The 27,020-nt window shown below is 52.7% G+C and overlaps 1 protein-coding gene across 2 annotated transcripts in view; it reads left to right on the forward strand.

Annotated features, from left to right (window-relative positions):
* ccdc102a (coiled-coil domain containing 102A) overlaps positions 1-27,020 on the forward strand; it is an 86,652-nt gene that overhangs the window by 23,393 nt on the left and 36,239 nt on the right. Inside the window, exons 2-5 of one of the 2 annotated variants that reach the window (XM_035420093.1) lie at positions 7,595-7,776; positions 15,390-16,183; positions 22,056-22,273; positions 25,967-26,075. In XM_035420093.1, the coding sequence (XP_035275984.1) occupies positions 15,512-16,183; positions 22,056-22,273; positions 25,967-26,075 (999 nt within the window). In that variant the 5' untranslated portion in view covers positions 7,595-7,776; positions 15,390-15,511. The remainder of the gene's footprint in view (positions 1-7,594; positions 7,777-15,389; positions 16,184-22,055; positions 22,274-25,966; positions 26,076-27,020) is intronic. The other variant, XM_035420094.1, reaches the window with a different exon arrangement.

The following is a 27,020-nucleotide window of genomic DNA, read 5'->3' on the forward strand; positions in this document are numbered from 1 at the left end:
GTCGAGGTGGGTAAATATGTGCCTTATTTAACTCCACGCTGTCACAAAGACTTTTCACTGAGGAACTGGCCAGACAACCAGGGCCCCCAAAAAGTGAGCAATTGAGGTAAAAAGAAAAGAAAAGAAAACACTCAAACGCTGGCAAGAAAAAAAGCTCCCCAATGGGGTGGAAATCTGGGGGGTGGGGGTGGGGGGGGGTGGTGGGGGGGTTGGGGGGGACTTGGCTGTAGAGAGCGGGGTCCACCCTGCGCTGGCCGGCCTGGTGTAAACACAAGGCCTTACGCAGTCCCTCAGTTTCCCTCTGTGCCGGGAGGAGGCCGGCCACCTGCGCCTTTCATTGGACGGCCCGCAGGAAGTGGGCTCTGACTCGGGACATACGCGCAGCGGGCACGCGGGCGCAGAGGGGCCGACCTCACCGACCCTCCCCGCTGCCCGCCGACCCCCATCTGACCCCCTGCTAACCCCCTGCCGACCCCGAGCTGACCCCCACATCGGCCTGTCAGCGTAACCTCCCCCTCCCCTTATTTATTCTCCCCCATCAGAGTGACCTTACGGGCGCAGGGCAGCTGTAGCCCCCGGTGTGCGACGCTGAAATGTGTCCCCCCCCCCCACACCCCTCACTCAACATTTATTAGCATTGAGTTGTCTTCTGTACTCGTTTGACGGGGGTAAAGACCTTCGGTGCTCGGGGCAGTTGTGCTGTTATAGCTCCCTGTGTGCGACACTGAAATACGCCCCCCCCCTCCCCGCCCCCTCTTATTGAAGTCCTGTTGTCTTCACTGACTCAGCAGTGGGAATGGCCCAGCTGCTTGACCACAGTGTGCGACGCTGAAATGCTTCCTCCTCCCCCCCACATCCCCACCGCAGTGCTTCATGGTCCCACAGCGAGAAGCTGCAGAAGATGTTTGGGGGGGGAATGGAAATGATATCGCTTTACCCAAATGTGTACATTATGGTCCAGCGAAAACGTATCAGGTTAAGGTTATGACGATTATTAAAGAGCTTTGTCATGGTGTGTGGCATATTGGCTTTGCCGTACAAAAACGAAAAATCCTGATCGGTTTTTCACTTTTTTCTCCTGTTGCTGAGGGAAGGCTCTTGGCTCAGGATTACCACACACACACACACACACACACACACACGCAGTCTCGTGTTCCTGATTCTTGTGCAGGGCTGCTGACTGCATCCGAAGCAGCCTGTAGCTTTGCTGTGTGTATATAATGTGAACTTTCAACCCTTACGTTTCGTCAGTTTGCTTGATCAGCATCTGAGGCGGTTTTATCTTTTCTCACGCCGCAGCAGCGCTGGGGCTGAAAGCTCCGCGGCCCGACGTCGGAGATCAGACCGTTGGCAGCGCGAAGAACGGCTTTTAAATTTTTTTTTATTTTTATGACGTGCTTTCAGACGCCCCCGCCCCCCCTTCCTCCGCCCCCCCCATCCCGGCTTTGAAGCGCAGACGCTGCGGTCGGAGCGCAAACTTTTAACCCCCGGGCCGGTCCCGGCGCTCTGCGCTTGGCGACGGCGGCGGTGGCGACGGGGGCGACCGCAGACGCGCGCTACGTTTCGTAAGAGACGGAAACGAACGGGAGGTGAATGTTCCCCTGGTTACGGGGAACGGTTTGAGGTGTATTTTTGTTGGGGGTGGACGGGGGGGGGGGGGGTGAGGTAATGCGGAGCGGTGGGGAGCGGTGGGGGGGTTGGGGGGCTGCTCTGCGCGGCGCGACGTGCGCTGACGCACAGGCGACACGCGTGTGCTCCGGGGACCTTTAAGGACACAAACTGTTGAATGCGGTTGTTCTCTCTCTCTCTGTTTCCGTGTCTGTTGTTCTTTTCCGCCCCCTCTCTCTCTTCCTTCCTCCCCCTCTCCCTATCTCTGTTTCTGTGTCTCTTGCATTATGTGTTTTTTTTAGTCCTCTATTTATCTTCTCAATCTGAATTATGTGCATTTTTTTTAGTGCGAATGTGCTTTGTTGGCCGGGGCAGCATTCAGCAGTTTCCCCGGCAGTTCTCATAAAACCGCTGTGTGTCATTTTAACGGCACGGAATAATGGACTCGCAGAACGTAATACGAAAAGATACAGTGTGAGAAATATCTCCTTCTCCCTCGTTCTTTGTTTCTCCTCTTTCTGCCTCTCTCTCCATCTTATCTTCTCTGCTGCCAGCCCTCCCTCCCTCCCTCCCTCTCTCCCTCCCTCCCTCTCTCTCCCTCCTCGTCAGAACACGCCGTCCTCTCGACGCCGCTCGTCTCGTTCTCCCGTGAGACCCGGGGACGGCGGGATCTGGCGTGGGGCCCACGCGGAGTCTTTACGGGGCCCGCAGCGTCCGGCTAATCGATTCGCCGCTCGGCTGGGGGGGGGGGGGGGAACGGAAACGGGGTCGGAGCCGCTGTGTTCTGCGGCTGCCCTCTGTCCGAATGTCCGAAACCGTTGACGCAAGAAAATGGCCGCCCTGTGGGCGGGGGGAGGGGGGGGGGGCGGGGGGGGGGGGGTACTCGCTTCAGTAAACGGTTTTGGTACCAAACGTGTGAAACTGCCACTGCAGGCCGAAACTCAGCAGCAGCCGTGCGGAATCATTTACAGGTGATTTCTTAACGTGTCGTTTATCTGTAATTAGGCCTGTCATTTATTCAGTGCGGGGTGAATATTTAATAAATCACGCTGGTCGCAGTGTTCCAAAGGGCTTATGAACCAGACAACATTTACTTGATCTGAAAGCCTCAAATGTGTTATTTAAAAAAATAATATATATGGCAGTGTGAAGAACACGTTCGGAAAAAAGGCGGGAAGTTGCTGCGGAAGGTTCCGTGGTACTGAGCAGGACTTGGCCCCTCCCCCCTCCTGTGTGAGCAGGCAGTGCGCCGCGCTCGCGCTCTGTGGTGAGTTAGCCGTTAGCTGCGATGACTCAGAGCGTAGGCCTCTGCTCTGGCAGTGACGAACGATGACATTGCGGCTTCCCGCCCGCTATCTGCCCTCCCCCCCTCCCCCCCTCGACCGGTATCCGTCAGTCTCGGGACAGCGGTGACTGCGTCAGACGGTCCGGCGCAAGACGGACCGTTTCCCAGGGGGCCGTGCTCCGGGCTGGGAGATGAGGGAGGCGAGTGCTCCCGTGATCCCTGAAATTTCTGCGCCCGTCACAGAGGCGTGGAGGCCAGGGCCCTACCTTCCCACAATGCAATGCACCTCACAGGCTCTCTTTCTTGCACACACACGCACACACGCGCACACGCACACACACACACACACACACGCACACACACACACACACACACAGGCAGGACAGGCGCCCCGCCCTCTTCGGCCAGCTGTTTATTTTGGAGTTTATTTTGGTTTGCACTCGGGCCACGCCCGTGGGTCAGAGCCGCGTACGCTTACATCATCCAGGCTGTTCCCTCCGGCTGCTCCTGAGCATGTGGGCCACGTGCAGGGGCCCTATACCCCCCCCACCCCCCCCCAAAACACACACACGCTTTCACTCATGCACATGCTCACACACACACACACACACATTCATACGCACACTCACACATGCTCACACACACACACACACACATTCATACGCACACTCACACATGCGAACACACACACACACACATTCATACGCACACTCACACATGCAAACACGCACACACACACACACACATTCATACACACACTCACACATGCGAACACGCACACACACACACACACACACACATTCATACGCACACTCTCACACACACACACACACACACATTCATACACACACTCTCACACATGCGAACACGCACACACACACACACACATTCATACACACACTCTCACACATGCGAACACGCACACACACACACACACACACATTCATACACACACTCTCACACATGCGAACACGCACACCCACACACACACACACACACACACACACATACACTCTCACACATGCGAACACACACACACACACACACACACATTCATACACACACTCTCACACATGCGAACACACACACACACACTACCGTGCCGTGACCTGCCCTTCTCGCATTGCCCCTCCCCTTAGGGTCTCCCCTGGGCACGCATCGGTGCACATGACTAGTGACAGTTGAGCTTGGGGGGCGGGGGGCGGGGGGGGGGGGGGGGGGGGCTGCAGTCAGACCGGTCCCTGGCCTCTCTGAGGCGGCCTGTGCGTGAGTCGTCAGGCTGGCTGGGCCCGCTCCTCCGGTTCTGGTCCGATCCCTCCGGGGGGGTCCCGGCGATCGAACGCCCGCGGTCCGCTTTCTGTGGTTCCGACCCGGCCAGAGGCGCCCAGCTGGTCTCTGCATCCGAGGGGAACTCCCCCCGGGGAGTCCGAATCCCCCCGGAGAGGTCCAAATCCCCCCTGAGCGATCCGAAACCCCCCCGGAGAGGTCCAAATCCCCCCGGAGCGATCCGAAAACCCCCCGGAGAGGTCCAAATCCCCCCGGAGAGATCCGAATTCCCCCTCATTACTGTGCTTTTTTCCCCCTGTCTCTCACTCTTAGTCCTGTTTTCTGTTTTTAGTAAATTACACAGCGTTTATGCGCGCGTCTTGTCCTGTTTTCCTTTCTGAGTTGCGGTCTGTCTGTTCTCGTCTCCCTCTCTCTCCCTCTCCCTCTCCCTCTCCCTCTCCCTCTCTCTGCCCTGTTTATGTCTGTTTCTCGGTCTCTGTTTTGGAAACGCTGTGCGGGACGTGCTGTCGGCCGTCTGCGTGTGCGTGTGTGTGTGTGCGTGCGTGCGTGCGTGCGTGCGTGCGTGCGTGCGTGTGTGTGTGGCCCTTCCCCGGCGAAAAAACGAGAGCGAGAGAGAGACTGAGTTTCAGACGTGAGCGGCGGCTGAGTCAGAACACAGATGGGGGCGGCGGGGGGGGGGAGTGGGGGGTGACAGGGAAGGGGCGGGGGGGAGGGGGGGGTCTTTTCTATTTATTTTGTCCCTGGAAGTTTGGGTGTTAGCCATTAGAAGTGATGGTTGCTGACAGACCAGCAGCCGCGGTTGTGTCGCCCTGCTGGACGCTCCTGGGTTATTCACTGCGCTCGCACTGCTCTGGTCCCTGGGGTTCCGGCTTGGTACTCAAACCTTTCAGGCAGCGGTTCCTCAATATCAGTGTGTTATAAAGGGGCGTGGCCTTTGGGGAATTGAGAATTGCTCGTCAGTAGCGAAAACATCCAGAAGCCGCCTCGCGCCTGGTTTCTGAAACCAGGTGGGTTTCAGATTGGTTAGCTTTTGGCCCTCTGGACCAACTAGAAGAACTTCTGATGCAGTGGGTAGGGGCGGGACTTATATGCTAAGCCAATGTCTGACCAATGGATCACCAAGGTGCTGCAGTGGTTAGGCTAAGCCTTGTGTTCTTGGTTAAACACCCAATCAACACCCAATCATGGCATCTCCTTCACAGTTCACTTAATTTACATTTTCCACCCGCCATGTTTCTCCAGTTGTCGTAGCGAATAAGAAACAACCCCTCAGCTGACCGTCCTGCTTAAATGCTGGTGATTGCTGTTTAAGTGCTGCAGTATGATTGGTTGATGCCTGGGCTTGTACCTTACTGACTGCAGAAATGCTGCAGTATGATTGGTTAATTCCTGGGCTTGTAACTTACAGGCTGCAGAAGTGCTGCAGTATGATTGGTTGATGCCTGGGCTTGTAACTTACAGGCTGCAGAAGTGCTGCAGTATGATTGGTTGATTCCTGGGCTTGTAACTTGCAGGCTGCAGAAGTGCTGCAGTATGATTGGTTAATTCCTGGGCTTGTAATTTACAGGCTGCAGAAGTGCTGCAGTATGATTGGTTGATGCCTGGCCTTGTAACTTACAGGCTGCGTAAGTGCTGCAGTATGATTGGTTGATGCCTGGGCTTGTAACTTACAGGCTGCAGATGTGCTGCAGTATGATTGGTTGATGCCTGGGCTTGTAACGTACAGGCTGCAGAAGTGCTGCAGTATGATTGGTTGATTCCTGGCCTTGTAACTTGCAGGCTGCAGGTTCGATTACCATGTGAGGACACTGCCGTTGTGCAGTGTGCTGAACCTGAGTCTCAGTCTCATTATATAAGTCTGGCTCCATAAGTGGCTGGTGTGTAAAAATTCAAAATCTGTGCAGGTTTGTCAGATGCCTGTTATTGTCACGTTCACCTGGGGGGGAAATGGGGGGGGGGCATGGTCGCACGGTCGTGCTACGTGCTGGGGGCATGGTCACACTTAACCTTCACCTCAGCGTATGTCAGACACACCACAGAGAGAGAGAGAGAGAGAGAGAGAGACGCGGCTGAGTTTCGTCTGAATGCGGTTTGTGGTGAATCGGCAGAAACGCATCGGGGACAGATACTTGACACGCATCAGACATGTGCTCTCGCTCTCTTTCAGTCTCGCGCTGTCCCCCTCTCTCTCAGTCACACACTCTCTCAGTTTCACACTCTCTCTCCCTCTCTCTCAGTCCCATGTTCTCTCTCTCAATTCAATTTCAATTTCAATTTAAGTTGCTTTATTGGCATGAAATACAAACGTACTTATTGCCAAAGCATATATATATATAATGTGTAAAATAATAATAATATTAAAATAATAATGGTAAATGTAACAATATATACAAATAGCAGCATATACAATAACAGCGACAGAAGTAAATCAATAAATATGTACAATGTTTATATGGGGTGGGTGGTCACTCACTGTCCCTCAGGTTATGACAGGCTGAAATGAATTGTGCCGCAATTGGGGCTGTTGATCCTTCCCCTAAAAGAATTGCACATTTTTCTTCTTTCGATTTGTAATTAAAATTATTTATAATATGGGATAATTTTTGGAAATATTTTTTTATAATTTGGAAATATTTTGTGCAAGTAAGGAGGAAGTGCATCTCTGTTTCCACCTCCCCTGTCTTGCAGTGACCACATATTCGCTCTTCTTTTGGTACCCATGAGTTTTTGTATCTGCCTATTTCAATTGCAAGCGTGTGGTCACTGAGCCTGTACCTGGTCAGGATCCGTCTCTGCTTTGTATCTCTGACAGAGAAGAGATACTCTGCCTGTGTGTATTTTCTATTTAGGGCCCGATAACAATTCAGTTTATTTTGGGATTGTGTTTCTGTGTTCCAATGGTCCAGATAGGAGCTTTTGATGTGTTTTATAATTTGGTTGACTCTAATGGGCTGTTGTGAAGCAGTGCTGGTCTGAAGCTGGTTTGCATTAGTATGTGTTAATGTTAGTCTAGAGAGGTTCAGAACCCAGCTGACTGAGGGGATACTTTCCTGGGCTGAGCTCTTGGGTTTGGAGTGCCAAGAATTGTAAGGAGTCTGTTGGACTCATTTTTAGATGTTCAATAAAATTTATTTATCTCTCTCTGTCTTGCTTTCTCTCTCTCTCTCTCTCTCTCTCTCTCCCCCTCTGTCTTGCTTTCTCTCTCTCTCTCTCTCTCCCTCTGTCTTGCACTCTCTCTCTCTCTCTCTCTCTTTCTCTCCCTCTCCCTCTGTCTTGCACTCTCTCTCTCTCTCTCTCTCTCTCTCCCCCTCTCCCTCTGTCTTGCATTCTCTCTCTCTCTCTCTCTCTCTCTCCCCCCCCCCTCTGTCTTGCATTCTCTCTCTCTCTGTCCTTTCTCCCCCTCCATTCTCACAGTGAAGCTCAGGCCGCTCCTGAGGTTCGGGTACGGCTCGCCTGCAGTGGTGCATGCTGGGAAGGTCGGCCCGTCGCTGAGACTGAGGGAGCGCGCGGCGAGCGGTAGCTCTGGAGGTTTTCGCGCTGCAGGACGGCTCCCTGGTGTAAATACCTCACCCTCCGGCTGGCGAGCTTAGCTGAAGGTGAGGCTCGGTCGGGTGATCGCAGGGGTGCGGCGGTTCATGTAAAAAAAAAAACAAAAAAAGAAAAAAACCGGCCCTTTCAGTTTCCTTCTCTCCCGTTTAAATCATAAATCCAGGCGAAGTCGTGGTGATTCCAGTTCACAGTTCAAACGCCGGTCAGCCAGTCGGTCAGTTCTTTTGCAAAATTACGAGAAATGTGTGAGAGAAACCACGGTCATGTCCTGTGACATCGTTTACGTCCGCTGCTTGGGGCTTGTGGATTCAGTGTTAGCAGCAGCGGCGGCGGTGGAGAAAATAACGTCTGTGTGCAAACACTGCTTTGCAAGTGTTCTGTATGCTCATGGGAACACTTTGAGCAAGATGGCCCATTCACACCACCCTGGGGTGTCCCTGACAAGCACAGGAAGGACAGATTTACTGCTACAAAGTGCTGCTTTATCTTTTCAGAGAAAACTTAAGTTGCAACCTGTTCCCTTCATTTTCATACAGTAAAATACTGTATTTAAATTTCAAAATTCTTTTAAATCTGATATTCAAATGAATGAATGTACTTGTTCTTGTCTTGTTTAGATAGTGTTGCAGACTGACTTTATACGGCATTTTCTGTTAGCCTATATGTAGGCATTATTTTTCTATTTGAAAAGTGGCACTTTTCCTTTTGAAATAAAACCTGTGAAAAACTGTTCTCGAGCTTTCAAATGATTTGATCACATATGATAACCCATTTTTAGCGGCATTTGTTGTCAAATAAATGAAAATTAGTTCGGCACTGACGGTGGTGCTCTTTTCTCTGCTTTACCTAGGCCTAATACATACAGAACTGAACCAAAAACTGTGACTCCGAACTGTGAACTGTGAGTTGTGTGAACCGTTTTTGCACCCCAAGATGCAATGGGAGGGAGGGGGGGTGAACTCTGACCCGCACTGGTTCAGTTTCGGGGGGGTGTCGAGCTCCCTTCGCCTGTGGGATATGTGGTTTGGCCTTCGTCGTAAGACCGTTTGGCGTGCGTGAGCGTCAGACTGCGGAGTTCTCTGAAGAGGAAGTGGCCAGTTTGCTGTGATGTAGAAGTCGGGTAAAAGTCCCGTCCCAATCACGCTAACCCCTGTTTGCTCTCTGTGCAAAGCATTGTGGGTCTGTGTCTCAGTCGCTATCTGTCTCTGTCTCTTTCACTGTCCTCATCCCTCCTTCCCTCAGCCCTCCATTCTTCAATTTTTAGCCTTATCCCTTCCCCCTGTTCCCCCTTCTGTGGAGAGGAGGAGGAAGCAGGAACCTGCTTTTCAGTTATTTGTTGTGTGCGTGTGCGTGCGTGCGTGTGTGGTTGTGTGTTTGTATGTGCTCAAGTGCGCGCATGTGCTTGTTTGTGCATGTGTGTGTGTGTGTCTGCGTGCTCAAGTGCGTGCATGTGCTTGTTTGTGTGTGTGGTCGTATGGTTGTGCATGTCTGTGTCTGTATGTGTGTGTGTGCTCAAGTGCGTGCATGTGCTTGTTTGTGTGTGTGGTCGTATGGTTGTGTGCCTTGTTGTGCTTACCTCCCTGCTTGTGAGATTCTTTGTGAGACTCTTTGTGGGACTCTTTGTGCTGACGTTGTGGTTGTCTCAGTGCCTTGAATTTTACCTCCTATTTCGATCGGAACGATATGACATCCCACAGAGGAGTTCAGTATTTATTTAAGCGTTTGGCTGATGTGGGGGTGGGTGGGGGCGCTTTTAAGAACGTTAAAGGGCTGTTTTGTTGGACTGCCTAATGATTATTCAGCTCTATGACTGCGTGTTTAAATAATATGCTGAGTGACCCAAACCGACTGTGTCATCCATTCCTGTTTCACAATGAGGGCTTTAAGGCGAACCATTTTCATTGCTTCTGCGTTGCTAGTGTCTCCTCAGATGTCCTCAAATTTACGTCCCCAAAATGTCACGCCCTTAAATTTCCAATTCAAGTCACATTTTATTAGGGTGGCTGTTGAGCATTTTCGCGGCGCGCTAACCTTACGGCTATTTGAGCATCGGTTGTTGGGGGACGCTGTTGAGCTGACGGTGGGTGCTGCTGTGTGAACGTGGCTCGTGTACAAACAGGGTTGGGGGGGGGGGGGGTGGGGGGAGGTGGGGAGGTGGGGAGGGGGCGCATGGATTAAAGGGCGAATTCCACAGACGGTAACTGAGGTTAATTGTGTAGAATTAGCTTTACCTACAGAAGGCCCCATCTGAGTCATGGCTGCCTGCTTTCCACTGTATTAAAAAAAAAAAAAAAAAAAAAAATTTTTTTAATTGGTTTATTTTTTCCAGGACAATGCACACCAATCAACAGTCACACTGTAAATGAGCCAGAGTTAGCCCGAAAGGCTAGTTTTCATCTGCTGTCCCTGGCCGGACGTTTAAAAGGCAGCCTAAAATTTCAAATAAAATAGAATTAAAATGCATGTGTTATAAAGATAAAAAAAATAATAATAATAAATGACTCAAGAGAGACAATAAAACATGAAAGAACAGATTAGCACACAATGGCATGTAGACAAAACAAATGCACATATAAGCATAGCGTACATAAGACACTAAAGCAGAGCGGACACAATAATAATTTTGCCTGGGAGTCTGTGGGCACATTATCCCTGGATAATGAGTAGGCAGGAGAATTTATTTAATACTTACTGAAGCTTTTGAGATAAATAATCTCCTGTTTTTAAGGGAGGCCCGGGCAAGAGGCTCTACAAAATAAATAAATACTTGTTCATCTCAAAGAGGAGCCCAGCTGACAGTTACAGCCTGATTAAAGCAGTTAATTAAAGCAGTGTAAGTGCATTCCCACACGTCTCCTGCAACAGAGCTGCTGCCCGATTTGGGGCGGTTCTATTCAGAGACGAGAGGAGTTAAAAATGTTTTTTTTTTTTTTTTACGATGCGGGAGCCCGCCGTGATTCGCGACTCTCGGGCACGGAATGCCGCAGCCTTTACTCGAGCGCGCCCGGTGCCCACGGTGCCCGCCCCGCCCCACCCCGCCTCTGAGCCGACGGGAGCGCTCGGGGGGGGGGAGGGGGGGTGGGGGGGGGGGGGGGGGGATGTTGCAGGAATTCGGCTCGGGCGGAAAGAGAGAACTCGGAACTCTGGGGGCCCCTCCACCTTAATTCGGAACACAGCAGAGAAACCCCCCACCCTAGGCCTTGTCTCTGTTTTCACAGAGGGCGTGGGGGGGGCAGGGGAGGGGAGGGCAGGGCAGGGGAGGGGAGGGGGGAGGGCAGGGGAGGGGAAGGGGAAGAGGGGGGTCTCTCTCCCAGCAGACTGCTACCAGCCCTGAAATCCACGCCAGTTTTGGCACCGTCAGTATTGTGACTCTTTTCTTTTTTTTCCCTCTCTCTCATGTTCTATCGCTCCCAGCCAATGGGCTGAACTCGTAAGAACAAGACCGCTTTTGTGTTCCTCACTCCCCCCTCCCTCGGTGCCTCCCGGAGGGTCGGAAGGGGTAGGGTGGTGGGGGGGGGGGGTGTACGGCCCTCAGCAGGCTGCTGTGAGACCCCTGGGGGGCAGTTGAGGGCCCATTAGGTGGTGTAGTTTTAAGTACCCTGTTTGGGGGAGGGATGAAAGTTCCCCCCCTGGTGGGCCATGAGGAGGCACTAGCAGGGGAGCCCCAGTACACGGGGTGCTGCAGGCTCCCCGTAAAAGAGTTTTAAAGATGTTGTGAAGAAGTCAGTTACTGCAGCCTGGGCTTGAGAAGGGAATGTGAGTGGGATGAGTTTGCTGAACCCCCACCACACACACACACACACACACACTCACATGCACAGGCATGCACACATGCACACACACACCTGCTTGCATGTCCACACACACACACACACACACATATGCCTACACAAACACGCATGCACACACACAGACACGCACACAGGCACACCTGCCCGCACTCACATGCACGCACACACACACACACACACCTGCCCGCACACACACACACATTCACACACACACACACACACCTGCCTGCACAGACACACACACTCACACACACACACCATCCCCCAGCGCAGCCAGGGGAAATCGGATTTCCAGCTCCGCCCCAGGAAAAGCAGGGCGGACTGGGGGAGTCTGCGGGAGTGGGGTCTCCTCCCTGGAACGCTGAGCTCTTCCGGGCCTGTAGCGCGTGTGTATTCCCGGCAGATTCACGCCTCTCAGACGTCTTAATGATGTGTGTTTTTCCGCCTCCTCCTAATGTTCATTAAATGTGGCCGATAGGCGAGGGGGGGGCATTCCGGCTGGCTGTTTGTCTAACCAAACTGAGAGGTGGCGAGGGATAACGTGTGTGTGTGTGTGTGTGCGTGTGCGTGTGTGTGTGCGTGAGTACATGTGCATTTGTATGGTATGCGTTTTGTGTGTGTGTGTGTGTCCGTGTGTGTGTGTATGCACATGTATATCTGTGTCTGTGCGTGTGTGTATGTGTGTGCATGCATGAGTGTGTGTATGTATATGTGTGTGTGAGTTATGTGTGCATGGGCACGTGTGTGCATATGTGTGTGTGACAGTGTGTATGTATGTATAGTGGGTACGTGTGTGTATGTGTGTATAGTGGGTATGTGTGTGTGTGTATAGTGGGTACATGTGTAAATGTGTGTATAGTGGGTACGTGTGTATGTGTACATGGGTATGTATAGTGGGTACGTGTGTATGTGTACATGGGTATGTATAGTGGGTACATGTGTGTATGTGTGTATAGCGGGTACGTGCTGTTTCCTGCTCTCTGCAGGAGAGACTAATCGCACTGAGGCAGGCCCGTGCTGCAGCCTGGGAGAATTAGTGCACAGCCGGGCAGTAAATATGGCTGATGAATTCCCCTGCAGCTCCCCCTGCTCTGGAGCTGAGCTGCACGATTAGGCACGGGGAGGCCGGCCTGGCCTGATTAGATGATTCATTTCCTCGGGGGGGAGATTTGGGCGGTTGTGGTGGTGGTGGGGGGGGGGGTGGTAGAATATGTAAAAATGCCCCGATGGTAATCCTTGTATTGTTTACTCCAGAACAACGTGCGGATAACGTGGTTCAGTCACACTTCCTGTGCAAGTCTTATCGTTCCTCTTTCTCCTTCCTCCTCTGTTTGGAGTCACTGTTTTTCTCACTCTCCCTCTTTCTCTCTCTCTCTCTCTCTCTCTCATTCTTATTATTGTTCAGGCTCACTCTCTCCCTCTCCCCCTGTCTCTCTGTCTATTCTCTCTTTTATTTATCTTTTTTTTTCTTTTTTTTTTTGCTGGACGGGCCTGAAAAGAGGTGGGGAAAAAAAATAGTGCCTTTTCTGGTGACTTTGACCTCCGTGACCCAGGTGGAACACGCCAGAGGCGTCTCCGTGGTGACGTTCAGGCGGAGGCGGGGCATCCTGCCCCAGCTGCGGCGGTGACCTGCGCTAATTTGCGTCCGTTCTTCTGCACTCCTCGTTTCGCACCCCGGACTCTGTCCTTGCGAGCGCGACGCGCTTCCGCCTGACTGCAGAACCGAGATGCCGGGCTGTTCGGTCTCGGGTTCGAGCCCTCATCGGTTCCGGTCGCTAACGAGGGGGTGGGGGGGGTAACAGGGCACGATAATCCCACTCCGGATCGGCTGGATGCCCGTTAAACCCTAACCCCCTCTCTCCCGACCCGTGATTTCCACGGCCGGTAACGCGCTACGCCGTCGTCCTCTTCCTCGCGAACGTGCTGTCGTCCTCTTCCTCACGAACGTGCTGACATCCTCTTCCTCGTGAACGTGCTGCATTGTCGTCCTCTTCCTCGTGAACGTGTTAGTGGGTCGGGTGTTAACAGCCTGGCCTTGTGTTTCTGAGCGCTGGAGCCGCCGGGCCTGGGGGGGCGCTCCCATACACACACAGTCCTGGGGGGGGCGGGGGGGGCTGAGGAGCTCATGGGTTTGGGGATGGGGGGGTGGGGGGCTGAGGAGCTCGTGGGTTTTGGGATGGGGGGGTGGGGTGGCTGAGGAGCTCATGGGTTTGGGGATTTGCTCTTTCGGGCAGGGACAGCGGAGCGCGCTGAAGAGGCTTTGTGCTGCTCTGCGAGGCGGCTGCTTTGTGGCGTGAGCCGCGCGGATCGGCCGCTAAGCCGGGCTCTCTGGGGCCTCACAGCTCGGATTACGATGAGGCGCTGCCGCCTTCGGCTCGTACGTCCGCCCCCCCCCCCCCCCGACACCCCCATCTTCACAACCTCCTCTTCTCGCACGGCCCATCAATCCCAGAATGCTCACCGCTGCCAGTTACAAGCGCCGAGCCCTCTCCCGTGGAGGACTGCGTCAATCCCACAGTTCCATGCGCCGGCCCGTGGCCTTGTTCTTTTACGATGCCGTTTTTTTTTTTGGCTCTGTGGTTGATGATGTTATCCTGAATGGAAAGCTGAAGTTATTCCGAACGGAAAAATCTTAATAAACTGGCGTATCCATCACAGGCTTTTTTTAACTGGAGGGATCCTGGCTAATGGCTACCTGGGTTCCGTGTGATTGACAGCTCCCAGGGGATTCGAACCCGGCGTGTGTCTGTGACTCCGCCCTGCTGCTTGCGGCGGGTGCGTCCAGTAGGGTCTGGAGCAGTGTGTGGGTTCGGCGTTCTCCTCTGCCCCTCCCGTGGTCCCTTGGCCCACCCCTCACCCGGCCTTAGCCTGGTCGCGGAGGGGGGGGGAAATTCTGGGGGGGGGGGGGGGGCGTGTACGGAATGTGCTGGCACCGCTTTCGGGCTCTCCTGAGGGTTTGGACGGCGGTTTCGTGGTTCCCTTGTCGTAAAAGGCACACCCCCGGTACGATAGGAACATAAAAGCGGGGGCGGGTTTTTTGGCAGGGGGTAGGGGGGGTTGCGGTGTGAGGAGGATGCTGGGATACGCATCAGAACGGAGATGGCGTTCACCGCAGCTCGTGAGACGGGGATTTAACCGTGACAGCGGTTAGGACAGGCAGGAAAGGGCCTGCTTATACAGGCCTTGTGCATCAGAAGTGTGTGTGTGTGTGTGTGTGTGTGTGTGAGTGTGTGAGTGTGTGAGTGTGTGTGTGTGTGTATGCAGGTATTTGTGTATGTGTGTGTGCGCGCGTACGTGTGTGTATGTGTGTGCATGTGCATGCGTGCAAGCGTGTGGGGGGGTGTGTGTGTGTGTCTGTGTGTGTGCAAATGCGTGCAAGTGCATGCGTGTGACTCTAATAATAATAGTAATAATAATAATAATAAACTATATCAGATTTCTGCCAGTCACCTGAAAAATGTTTCCTGAATATCGGTTCCTGAGTGCGGTACCGATGTTTTGTCTGCAAAATAAACCGCTTTTCTTTTATTCATCGTTCCTGAACAGACGGAACAGATTACCGTTTATTCCTAAACAAACCGGTAGCCACAGGGAGATTCCTGTACAAAAAAAAGTAAATAATCATAATCATATTCCACCAAGAAGGACGGTTTTCCACAAACACGATGATATGGACCAGCTTAATACATCGTGTTGTGAATTTATCTAGCACAAAGGAGACATTACTCACTGCCTACTTACTCTCCAGAAAATGAAACGGAAGAAAAACCATCTGTGCGTTTACGCTTTAGTTGGATACACGTGTAGAGGCTCTCGGGCAGTGAAAATGACCTTTCCTTCCCTTCCTCTGTTTTTTTTCCCCCCGACAGGAAGCTGTAAGCGGAAGCCTCGCACCATGGCCTGCTGATAGCGTCACTTCCTGTCGCTTCCTGGTTCCCTCGCCCCCCCCCCCCCCCCTCCCCCCTCCCTAAACGGAAGCATCGGCGCGGCGATGAACCACACCCCCAGCCCCCACATGACCGAGGCGGCCAAGTCGGGGGGGGCCCTGCTGCCGGACCTGCGCATGGGTCCCGACAGGATGCGGTCCCCGGACAGCATGACCAACACGCCCAGCCCGCCCGGCGGCGACACGCCCAACTCCAGCCCGCCGCTGCTGCTGTCGCCGGGCTGCGGCGTCCTCGGGCTGGGGGCGGGGCTGGAGGGCGGGGACTGGGAGAGCCGGGAGGAGCTGCGCCTGCGGGAGCTGGAGGAGGCGCGGGCGCGGGCGGCGCAGATGGAGAAGACCATGCGCTGGTGGTCCGACTGCACCGCCAACTGGCGGGAGAAGTGGAGCAAGGTGCGGGCGGAGCGCAACCGGGCGAGGGACGAGGTGCGGCAGCTGCGCCAGCGCCTGGACGCCCTCACCAAGGAGCTGACGGGCGCGCGGCGGGAGCGCCAGGAGCTGGCCGCCGAAAACGAGCAGCTGCGTCTCCGCCCTGCCCCCGCCCCCGCCGCCTCTTCCTCCTCCTCCTCCTCCTCCGCCACCGCCGCCGCCGTCGCCGCCACGCCGCAGCCCCTGGACAGCAAGCTGCCCGGCGAGCAGGAGAGGCCGGGGGACGGGCCCGGGTCGCCCGAACAGGAGCCCGTGCGGGACGTCAGCACGGAGAGGCCCGACCGGAACAAGGTGGGGTGGAGCCCCGAATCGCAGCGTTAAACAGACCCTTCGTTCCCCGTTCGTTTCACTTTGCTCCTCCCCATTTTGAAGTACCCTGTCAGAACGTTTCTCCATCTGCCGTATCTCATTAGGGAGAGCGTGATTTAATGCAAGGCTTCCCAACACTTTTCCAGGAGGTCAGCTGTCCTGTAGGGTTTCGTTCCAGCCGTAACGAAGCGCACCTCGTTTAGGAGCTGGAGATGTCATCTCATTGAGCTCCTTTAGTAGAGTCAGGTGTGCCGAACTAGGGCTGAGAGGTAAACTGACAGGATGGTAGATCTCCAGGAACAGGGATTGGGTAGTCCTGCTTTGACGCGTGAGTCCTAAAGCTCCTGTGATTGGTGGAGCTCCTCTCCGGGTTTCAGTGTGAAAACCGATGACCAAAAGTGTCCAATCCAGTGCTTTATGACGCCTGACCCTGATGACTGTGAAGCAGAATTGTAACGAGCTGTAGTTTTACTCTGTGGTTTTATTGTGGCCCCGCTCACAGGTTAAATGTAATTATTATTAATTATGTTTAATGTATTTTCTGGCAGCGTTCAGTGGCAGAGGTCCAAGTCCCTGAAGCTCCACTGTTGAGTGACCTTGGCAAAATGGCTGCTCCTTTCCTTTTGTACATGAGCAGAATACAGCCTCTCATATTTCCCAGTTTTTGCCATCACTGGCTCTCTCATTGTTTCGAAGTCCGCACATGAAAGTGAAAAGATGAAAAACTACGGTGCTGACAAGTCTGCTTGACTTTTTCTGTTTTTTTTAAATTTTTTTTTTTACATTTAATTTTAATTGAAACCATGGTAACCCCTATGGGATGTGTGTGCGGGTTGGGCTTTGAGCACATTTACAGTGATTTACACTTAAATCTGACAGGGGAACGTGTAGTAAATCAGAGAGGGGCTGGGATTGGGCTGCAGTAGCCGTTCTGCACGCGTGCAGTTTGTTCCTGCGCAGCGCTCCTCCCTCTCCTCCCGGGACGTCCCGGCCTGGGACAGGGAGAGCGCTGACGGGACGCTCTTCGGCTCCAATAATAGAAGCGCTCGGAGGTGCGCGGGCCGTACCCCAGGGGCCCCCGCGGTATCGCAGCCAGGCGTGAGCCCCTAAATTAACTTCCCTTCTCCACAGCGTCCTAGTCCTGTCACAAAAACCCGTGCAAGGCATTTGTTTTATTTACCTTGGGTAATATCTTATTTCCCTTCTCCCCGCGCACGCAGCAGAGAAGTTAGCCGTCGCAGCGCAGACCGCTGCAGGAATATACTTCCCTGGGAACCGGGGCGCGCCGTGCGACAGAGTTATTAAGCCGGGGGGGGGGGGGCGTCTCGGAGATTAGGGGACGCCGCGGAGACGTTTATGTGGGGTTTATTTACGGCCTCTTAATCTGCGCGCGTCCCGTCGCATAAATACGAGGCCCTGTCAGAAACAAACAGCGCTGTCAAGACCCGGGAGCGGGAATGGAAGGAAGCGGAGGGCTGGTAGCGGTAAGGATAGCGGAGCCCTTTTTCCCTCCCTCTGAACGCAGGGCTTCTCGCGGGGCTGTTAGCTGCTCGAACGTGAGCGATTCTGAGTGGGGGGAAGTCCCCTTTAAGCGCTCGCATTTTCAGCAGCAGGAGAACGAGGGCCTGAGGCGGCTCGATTTCCTGTTTGCAGAAAAAAAAACGTCCGACGATAGTCAGCGAGGACCTTTCTGCTGAAGTGCGGCCTTGTTATCGAACGCACCTGGAACGCACCTGGAACACACCTGGAACGCACCTGGCTTATTTTGCACGCAATTTCTGCCTTTTACTCTTTGAAATGCGCAAAAAAAAAAAGTTTAGGAAAAGCGTAAAATTTACATTTCACTGAATGATTTGGGGGTTCGCCGCTGTAAGCAGTGACCTTCGCTCATTTCCTCAGAGTAAGACAACTCATCCATCAAAGAAAGTGTGGATAGCTCTCAACTAAACTGTTACAAGAGCTTTCCTTTTCCGGTACAGTTTGTCTAAAGCTGTGGAAACTCCTTGAAAAGTCCATGAATTTTAGGAGAGACCTCGTTAAAAGAGACATAACATCCCCCCCTCCTGTAGACCCATTCAGCTGCTCCCTGCGATTTGTCAGAGTGTTTTAATTGCGCCTCCTGTGCAAGGTAAAAATTCACAGCCCAGAAATGGTTTCAGAATCCCTGAGTGGCTGCAGATTTAATGCCTGCACAAGCTGGAATGGGACAAGCTCTGTGCTGGGACTTCTCTGGGAGCGAGCGACGGCCGGGAAGCCTGTTGTGGAAGGAGTGGGATGAAGTGCACTGCGTTTAGATTGAATCTGTCCCTCTGTTTTGGAGGGTGTAGACGTGGGGGGGGGGGGGTGTTCCTGTAATGCCGAGGGGCTTCTGTCTCTCTAGCAGAGCGGCTTTGTGGTGTTAGGTGACGAAGTGTCTGCTTCGCGTGGTTAAAGCTTTCGGTTCCATATCCCCACGGTGGGGGTTTGCTCACGGTCATGTGACCATGTCTGAGGGAGGGAGCAGAACATACCTGGTGGAGTACTGCTGACTGTGTGGAGTCTCTCTCCCTCTCTCTTTCTCTTTCCCCCTCTCCCTCTTTTTTCCCCTCTCTTTTTCTCTCTCCTTCACTCTCACTCTTCCTGTTTCTCTGTCTGTCTGGACTGTTTGTTATTCACTGCGCTCCTCACTCACCCTTCTGCCTCTCTTCTGTCTTACTGCCTGTCTACCTTTAACTTTCCCCCTGTCTGTCTTCCTCCTCTTCTTTTTCACACACACACACACACACGCACACACACACAAACAGCCTCAGACATGCATGCATACGCACACCTGCGCACGTACACACACACACAAACACCCCCATACATGCATGCATACGCACACCTGCTCACGTACACACACATGCAAACGTGTGCGTACACTCACACACGTGTGCACGCACAAATACACACACGCACAATATTACATAAGGAGGTACAGTCGCAGGCATGCACGCATGCACACACACACACACACACACACAGCATGCGCAGTGCATACAGATTGCTGTCATTGACAGTGTGTCCGACCTTCAGCGTTGCAGGTATCACATGCAGAGGACGGCTGCCGTTGCCATGGCGCCTCGCTGGCAGACAGATCTCCATTTTGTGTGCACGTATACGTGAGCTCTCACAGATCTTTCCTATGCTACTGTTTAATATGCACGCATACACATACCACACTGACTCATCTGTGACTTGCACCTGTACTGTATTTAACGCTGATTGTTTTCGGTTTTTATTATTATTGTTTCAATGTGAGTAATTTATGGACGTTTATTTTGAATATTTAAAAACCTGATGAAAATCAGTTGGGGGAAAAAATAGCCTAATGCAGAAATCCTGGTGAAAATCAGATCATTAAAAAAATAACAATTCCAACATCAGGGTGAAAATTTGATTTTAATTTGAAACATCTATAACTTACTGCTTTTTATCGCATAGGCTAATCAGCAGCCTGTTTGCGTTACCATTTTCTCTCTACTTTCGTTTTCAGGAAGCTTAGGCCTATTCTGAAGCTAGCTTAGGCCCCAATCGCAGCGCTCCTGTGTATAGAGCATTTGTGGCTAACCACTACGGAGTCCGTCACGCTTTCGTTGGACATCATAACCTTCTAGGAGGATTGTCACTAAAATGAGGAGTTGTAGCCTGTATGTCTATTGTAGCCTTAAAAAAACGGTTAAGCGGTGCGCACCGGGAACGAAGGTTAGCAAATCAATGGTCCGTGTTACATAGATTAGGTGAAGAATAAATGTCAATATTAATGTTCCGTGGAATCGTTTGCTAGTTACCCAGCAATGCGCTGGACTGCGGACAGTTCTGCCCCGTTACGACAGTGCCTCACACTGACGGCAGAGGAGGCTTCTCTCATTTACGCTGAGAGAACATTAACATTATGCGCTAATATTTCCCTTATTATTTGTTACATCATTAACAACCCTAACCCTGGTGTGTGTACACGTGTTTCTGAGATCAATCGTGTGTGAGTATGACCTTTCATCATTTTGTGTGTGTGTGTGTGTGCGTGTGCGCGTGTGCGTGCGTGCGTGTGTGTTTGTTTGTGGGTGTGTGTATGCGTGTGCGTACATTTGTATTAGAGAGAGGGATGGGAGGTCTTTGAACAGCCAGAGTGAACGTGGGAGGGCGGTGATTAATTGATACGCGCCATAACTTGGAACCAGTGATCCGGTGCGGAATCTTCATCATTGGCTCTTATTGCCCAGCTCACACAATGCGGCGCGGAGTGAAATATACACACGCGCACATTAATGTGCCCAGCACATATAGGCATAATTCAATTCTTCGGGGCCTGGTCCAATCCCATCCCATTTCCTGGCCTGCCGTTATTTTGGCTCTGTCACGGACGTAAGCGATTCCACATGTGTACCGGTCTGTGGGCCAAGAGGATTTCTTTACCCTGCAGGGCCCTCTTGTGGTTGCAACATGCACCTGCATGTGATTTCATTCTTTTTTTTTTGTAAGCAAGTTAGTTGGCACTGAAGACCGTAGAGGGATGGGGGAAAAAAAGTACAGGAAGTTGGCACAGAGCCCTGTGGCGTTTGTTGTTCCTTGTGCCAGGCCTTTGATGTGTAATCCCCTCCCAAGTTATACGAAAAACAACAAAAGGGGTCCCAGAATTCCATTTGTTGGCAGGAAGTGAAGGAACAGGGAAGAATTGTAGCAATTTCCTTCTATTTAGCGCCACGTTTTTTTTTTTTTTTTTTTTTTGTTGTAAATGAACAGTCTGAACTTTGTCAGTTATTTGCACGAGAAGCAGGGTTCGCTCACTCCTGTGTGATAATTAAAAATGTTATCAGATAAAAGATTTAAAGATAATAAGCAAAGTGGACAGATCAAACTGTAGAACTGCTTTTGTTTCTGTACTGTAGGCCTATTCTTTGTCTGCCATAAATTGTCATCAGTGAGGTAGTTGCGATGCGAATTATAACTGTCCCAGGGACATCTGGGCTCTGAAAATGGGCTATTTCCTAAATAATTGGGGAAAGTCTTGATTGAGTGTCTCTGCATGCTTACACTCACCATCTATACATTACATTACAGGTATTTAGCAGATGCTCTTATCCAGAGCGACTTACACAACTTTTTTACATTGCATTTTACATTGCATCCATTGATACAGCTGGATATATACTGAAGCAATTTCGGTTAAGTACCTTGCTCAAGGGTACAACGGCAGTGTCCTACCTGGGAATCGAACCTGCGACCTTTCGGTTACAAGCCCAGTTCCTTACCCACTGTGCTACTCTCCGTCCTATAGACGGAGTCCCTCTTATACCCCCCCCCCCGTGCCATCCCCTGATTCCTGTCCCTTTAACCCCCCCCCCCCCCCCGTTAAAGTGGGAGGGGCTGCTGAAAGTTAAAATGGGTGGGGCCTGTGCATGGATTGAATCGTATATATGTGTCTGACTCATAACGTTGCAGTCAACTTGCAATGTAATTTTCCTTGGCAAAAATGCGCGACATCAAGGTGGATTTGCATTCTGTTACTTGGTTACAAAACACACATTGGGGGAAAATCAGGATGGAGTGTCCCTGCATTGCTGACACTCTGGCCGTCTGTAGTCGCTTTCGATGCCCCCCATCCCGTCCCCTGATTCGTGTTCCTTTAACCCCCTTTAATGTGTTTATTTTGGATGAAAGTGTGTCCCTACGATGTGTTTGTGTTGTGACATAAAGCACTCTTTGAATAGATTTAAAGATTCTTTCCTTTGTTTTTTAATGCACTAAATAGACCAGCACGTCAATTTCTGAGATGTTAACCCGCCCCTCCCTGCCCCTCCCTGCCCCCCCCTGCCTCCCCCCCCGCCCCCCCCAGGAGATGGAGCTCCTGGACACGCTGCTGCGGGCCAAGGCGGACGCCCCCGAGGCGTGGGACGCCCGGAGCGGGGGCAGCCTGCGCTCGGCGCTCAGCCGCCAGGACCGCAGCCGGCTGCTGTGGGACGACATCGCCATCCTGGAGGAGGACACCAGCAAGGTCAACGCCCTGCAGCTGCGCCTCGACGAATCGCAGAAGGTCCTGCTCAAGGAGCGCGAGTAAGGAGCCCGGGGGAGGGGAGAGAGGGAGGGAGGGGAGGGGCCAAGTTAAAGTGGGAGGGGCCTGTGCATGGATTGACTCATAAGTTTGCAATTAATTTGCGATGTCATTTTTTCACCAGCAAAAATGCACATCAAGGTGGATTTACATTTTGTTACTTGGTTACAAAACAAATGAACACTCACACACCCTTGGAAGATACACAAACACATAGGAACAGTAATGCACACTCACACACAACCAGAAGACTGAAAAACTTTTCTGATTGAGGGGGAGGCCTGGGGTTTCTGGGGGTTGTATGCGCAGGGGGAATGGAAGAAAGGGTCCTACCTACAGTTAGTGCTGCCCACATGCCTGCCTGTAAGAAAGTGAATGCCCCTTTCAGCCCTGAGCCTCCCGTGTTAACACCTGTCCTGAGCAGCCGGTACATAGGCTGGGCTCGCCGCGGCTGAGACCGATGCGTTTTAATCACGGGGGGGAGCTCAGGGCCGACGGTCTGCTGTTTGTAATCGTGGAGTTTGACTCCGGAGGGGGAACCACAACACCTGCCTCACTTCCGTCTTCCATCCATTCCTACTCCTTTTTTTATTTTATTGACCGCAAGCGTTTCTTCAGTGACGGCCGAGCGTGGGATGGGTACGAGCGAGCGGTCCACCCCGGCTGTCAGGAGTCTTGTCGGCGCTGTTTTGAATTTCACAGAGAATTTGACTGGCTGGCGGGGGCGGGGGCGGGGTGGGGGGGGGGGTAGTTGTGTGCGGGGGCAGGGGAGGGGGGGCGGGGGCGGGGGCGGGGGGGGGGTGTGTAGTTGTGTGCGGGGGCAGGTCGGTACGCCTCGTTGGCTGTCAGCCCGTCGGCGTCCCGTGGCGGGAGGGAAGGGGAAGGCGTTTCGAGTTTTGGGGCTCCTGTACCAGCGGCTGGTTTTGTTATGCCTCCGACCCCGGCGGCGCGCTGGCTGTCTCATCGGGGAGTCCATCCCGGCCCAGAATCCTCAGCTGGAGAGCGCCGCGCGCGGCTGCAGCTGCCGCCGTCCGCGTTTCCTGCGGGAGAACGAGCGCGTGTTTGTTCTGCCGCGAGCCGCTACGATGTATCCGCTAACTCAAATGAGAAATGACAACAGAACAGACAGACTGGAAGAGGAGGAGGAGGAGGAGGAGGGGGTAGAGTTGGGGTGGGGGGGGGGGGGGTGGAGGAAGTAGAAAGTAGAGAAAACAAGCTGTGAAAGAGAGATAGAGAGAGAGCAGGTGAGAAAGTGAGAAAAATAGGAGGGAGCGTGAGGGGAAGAGAGAAGGAGCTGGAAAGAAAGGAAAGGATAGAGAGAGTGAGGGGAGATAGAGAGGAGAGGGAGGGAAAGAGTGAGTGAGAGATTTAAAGTGAGAGACGGTGAGTGAGAGAGCAAGATACTTTTTTTACTTTTAAAAGTATTTATTGTACGAAACGATGACAATAAAATAACATATGAATAAAATAACCATAATACATATTACATGCAAAACAAAAAATATCCACTCACACACGTACTCAGAGAATGAAAATAAAATAGTGAGTGGGGGGAAGAGGGAGGGAAAGAGGGAGAGAGAGAGTGAGGTAGAGAAGGGGGGGCAGGGAGGTAAAAAGAGAGTGAGAGAGACAGACAGAGACAGAGAGAGTGAGAGAGAGAGAGAGACAGACAGAAAGAGAGAGCGAATGAGACAGAGAGGGGGAGAAAGAGGGAGGGAAAGAAAGAGAGACAAAGAGCGAGGGGGGAGGGAGGGAGGTAAAAAGAGAGTGAGAGAGAGAGAGAGACAGACAGACAGACAGAGAGGGAGACAGACGGAGACAGAAAGAGAGACAGAATGAGACGGAGAGGGCGCAGGGGGTCCTGCAGGAGCTCTTCGCCGGCGCTCTGTCTCTGTTCCCTTGCGGCGCTCTGACGGGCGCGTGCGTCAGCGGGGCTGTTGGGGAGCTCAGAGATTCGGCTCCGAGCCCCTAGAGCAGATCTGTCTCGCCAGCCTGACGTCCCTGCCCCCGCCCGGCTGAACCACGGCGAGCTACTACTACTGCTCTCTCTCTCTCTCTCTCTGTTCCTTTCCCTCTCTCCCTCTCTCTCCTTCTCCCTCCCTCTCTTCTCTCCCCCTCTGTTCCTCCCTCCCTCTCCCCCTTTCTCTGTCTCATTCTCTATCTCTCCTTCTCCCTCCCTCTCTTCTCTCCCCCTCTCCCTCCCTCCCTCTCTCTCCCTCCCTACCTCCCTCTCTCTCTCTCTCTCACTCTCCCTCTCCCTCTCCCTCCCTTCTCTTCCCCTCTCCCTCTCTGTCCCTCCCTCTCTCTCTCCCTCCCTACCTTCCTTCCTCTCTCTTTCTCTCTCTCTCCCTCCCTAACCCCCCTCTCTCTCTCTCCCCCTCTCTCCCTCTCTCTCCCTCTCTCTCTCTCCCTCCCTACCTCCTTACCCAGCAGGTGCCTGTTACCGCACACCAGCCTCAGTCCTTCACACGCCGCTCGTTCCTCACGTTCATTAACACCGAGGAAGACCCGGCTAAACGGTTAACTCCAATCCGAAATCAATTTCGGGTGGTAAATTGTTCTGCTCATCCCGCGATTCGTCTCCAAGACGGACACAGTCAGTCTCAAGCCAGTATGTCCCAAAAAAAGGTGTGATTCTGATGCAGGATGTGGCAAAAAATATATGTCTGGGCAACCACAGTTTAGAAAAACAAGACTCTTTCAACCCCCTAACAGTGGGTGGATTAATGAAATGCAGAACATTGGGGTTCATTAGGGTTTGTCTCCTCTGTAGGTGGCTCATTCAGGGGCGCTCACGCGCCCCTCTGTCGCTCCCTATCAGCGAATGGGCTGCACTTCACGTTGTTTACCGAGCCTTGCGTTAACCCCCCCCCCCCCCCCCCCCCCCCCCCCCCGAAAATCGAGACACGAAGAGGTGCAAAGAAGTCCCCGGCTGTGCCCCAAACAGATGTGCAGGTGCTTAATCTGCACCGAGCCGCACTGGGCAGCACCCTCACCAACGATATCGACCCCAGGTGGCGACAAGCGCGTGAGAATTCCCCTGGGGCGGGGGACGGGGGGTGCAGGAGGGGGGAGGGGGGGGCGGAGGCCACGGAAGGCGACAGCTGCAGGTGTGGAAAGGGGTGATGACGCTGACAGAAACAGATGTGGCTGTGTTATATGGCGGGTTGGTTTGGGGGGCTGAACCTCTAACTGAAAAGTCGTGGTTTTTGAATCCCAGACGGGGTTTCGCGGCCACCAGGCTAACGTGCTAAAGCTGAGGAGACAGCTGTTTGAATGGGATGTGAAACGTTATCGACGCAAGCAGACGCCTGACCCCAGAGCCTCTGCTGAGCGTGTGAATGCTGGTGTTACTGTAATAACCATCGGTGCGGTCCGTACCACAGTCTCAGGTGCAGGAAATACAGCAGAATAAACCTGGAAGAATGGGCAGGAATGCAGTGATGTCATCTGATGTGTGATCTGTAATAATGATGGTACTTCAGCTGCACAAATGACAGAAACGCCATCTCAAAGAAAGCTTAAAAGAAAGTTTAAAATCAGTTTAGGGGCTGCATGGAGGCATTTGTAACTTGTAATTTGCAGAATTTTCAGTGACGGGGTGTTGAGGTGTGTCCTGGCTGAAGTGGTCCTGTTTGGAGGGTCCTCACCTCTCACCTTTGACCCCTGGTTTTTTTTTTTTTTTGGGCCTGCAGGGACAAGCACTCGCTCAGTAAGAGCATCGAGAAGCTGGAGGCGGAGCTGAGCCAGTGGAAGCTGAAGTACGAGGAGCTGAACAAGACCAAGCAGGAGGCCCTCAAACAGGTGAGCCCGCCGCGGTCAAAATGGCCGCCAACACACCGCGGTGTTCACGCGGTGTAAATTCCGTTTGAGCGTGCTGTCGGAAATATGAGTTGCCATGGATACCACGATCCGTTTCCCGATGTTTACAATTTTGGGCATTCAGCCCAATGCTCTTATCTGGAGCGACGTGCACTTTTACATAGTATCCATTTATACAGGTGAATATAGTATAGCGAAGGAATTCGTGTTAAGCACCTTTGGTCAAGGGTGAAAAACAACTGTGGCCTACTTGGGAGTTAGACCTGGGACTGCTGCATTAGAGGCCCAGTCCACTAACCAATACACCATGCTGCTGCTGCCAGTAATGCAGCAGGTTTCTTTAATCATCTTATCTCGTTTTTCTAATCTGGTATTGTGTGTAAATCCCCAGAACCTCTAATCAAAAGACAGCAATAACTCACCGGTGCCATTTAAGTCTGGTCCGTGTCCGCCTCACTGAGGACGCTCCTCGGCTGACGGACACTTCAAAGCCGCTCAGGGCCCGTTTTGGCGAAGTGGAACCAGCTTTAAGTGGAACCAGCCGTGCCTGGGCTGCAGTGGGAAAAATCGGTGCTGCGGTGACAGAGGGTGGCCAGCAGGGGGAGCCCACGCTTCATGTTTGACGAAAATGACAGGGACAGAACGCGAATGCCTTTTGAAATAACGGTTTAAATTAACTGCCGGCCCGTGGCATGTGCCTGCCGCTCTGGCAGAATGTTAAGTGCGCGTCTCTCAATGAGAAAAGAGAGCAGTTTTTTTTCCTGTTAGGGGTGTGATTTTTTCCTCATTTTTTAAAAGCCTCTAGTGTTGGGCTTTGTCTGCACATTCTGTCTCTCCGACGACTGTCACAGGGCCAAGGCTGCTGACGTGTGCGTTTATGACATGCCCAAGTGTCCCGCCTCTGAATCGGAGACTCGGGGTGGGACG

The sequence above is a fragment of the Anguilla anguilla genome, chromosome 5 (genome assembly GCF_013347855.1).
Source record: "Anguilla anguilla isolate fAngAng1 chromosome 5, fAngAng1.pri, whole genome shotgun sequence".
NCBI classification, from domain to species: domain Eukaryota; kingdom Metazoa; phylum Chordata; class Actinopteri; order Anguilliformes; family Anguillidae; genus Anguilla; species Anguilla anguilla.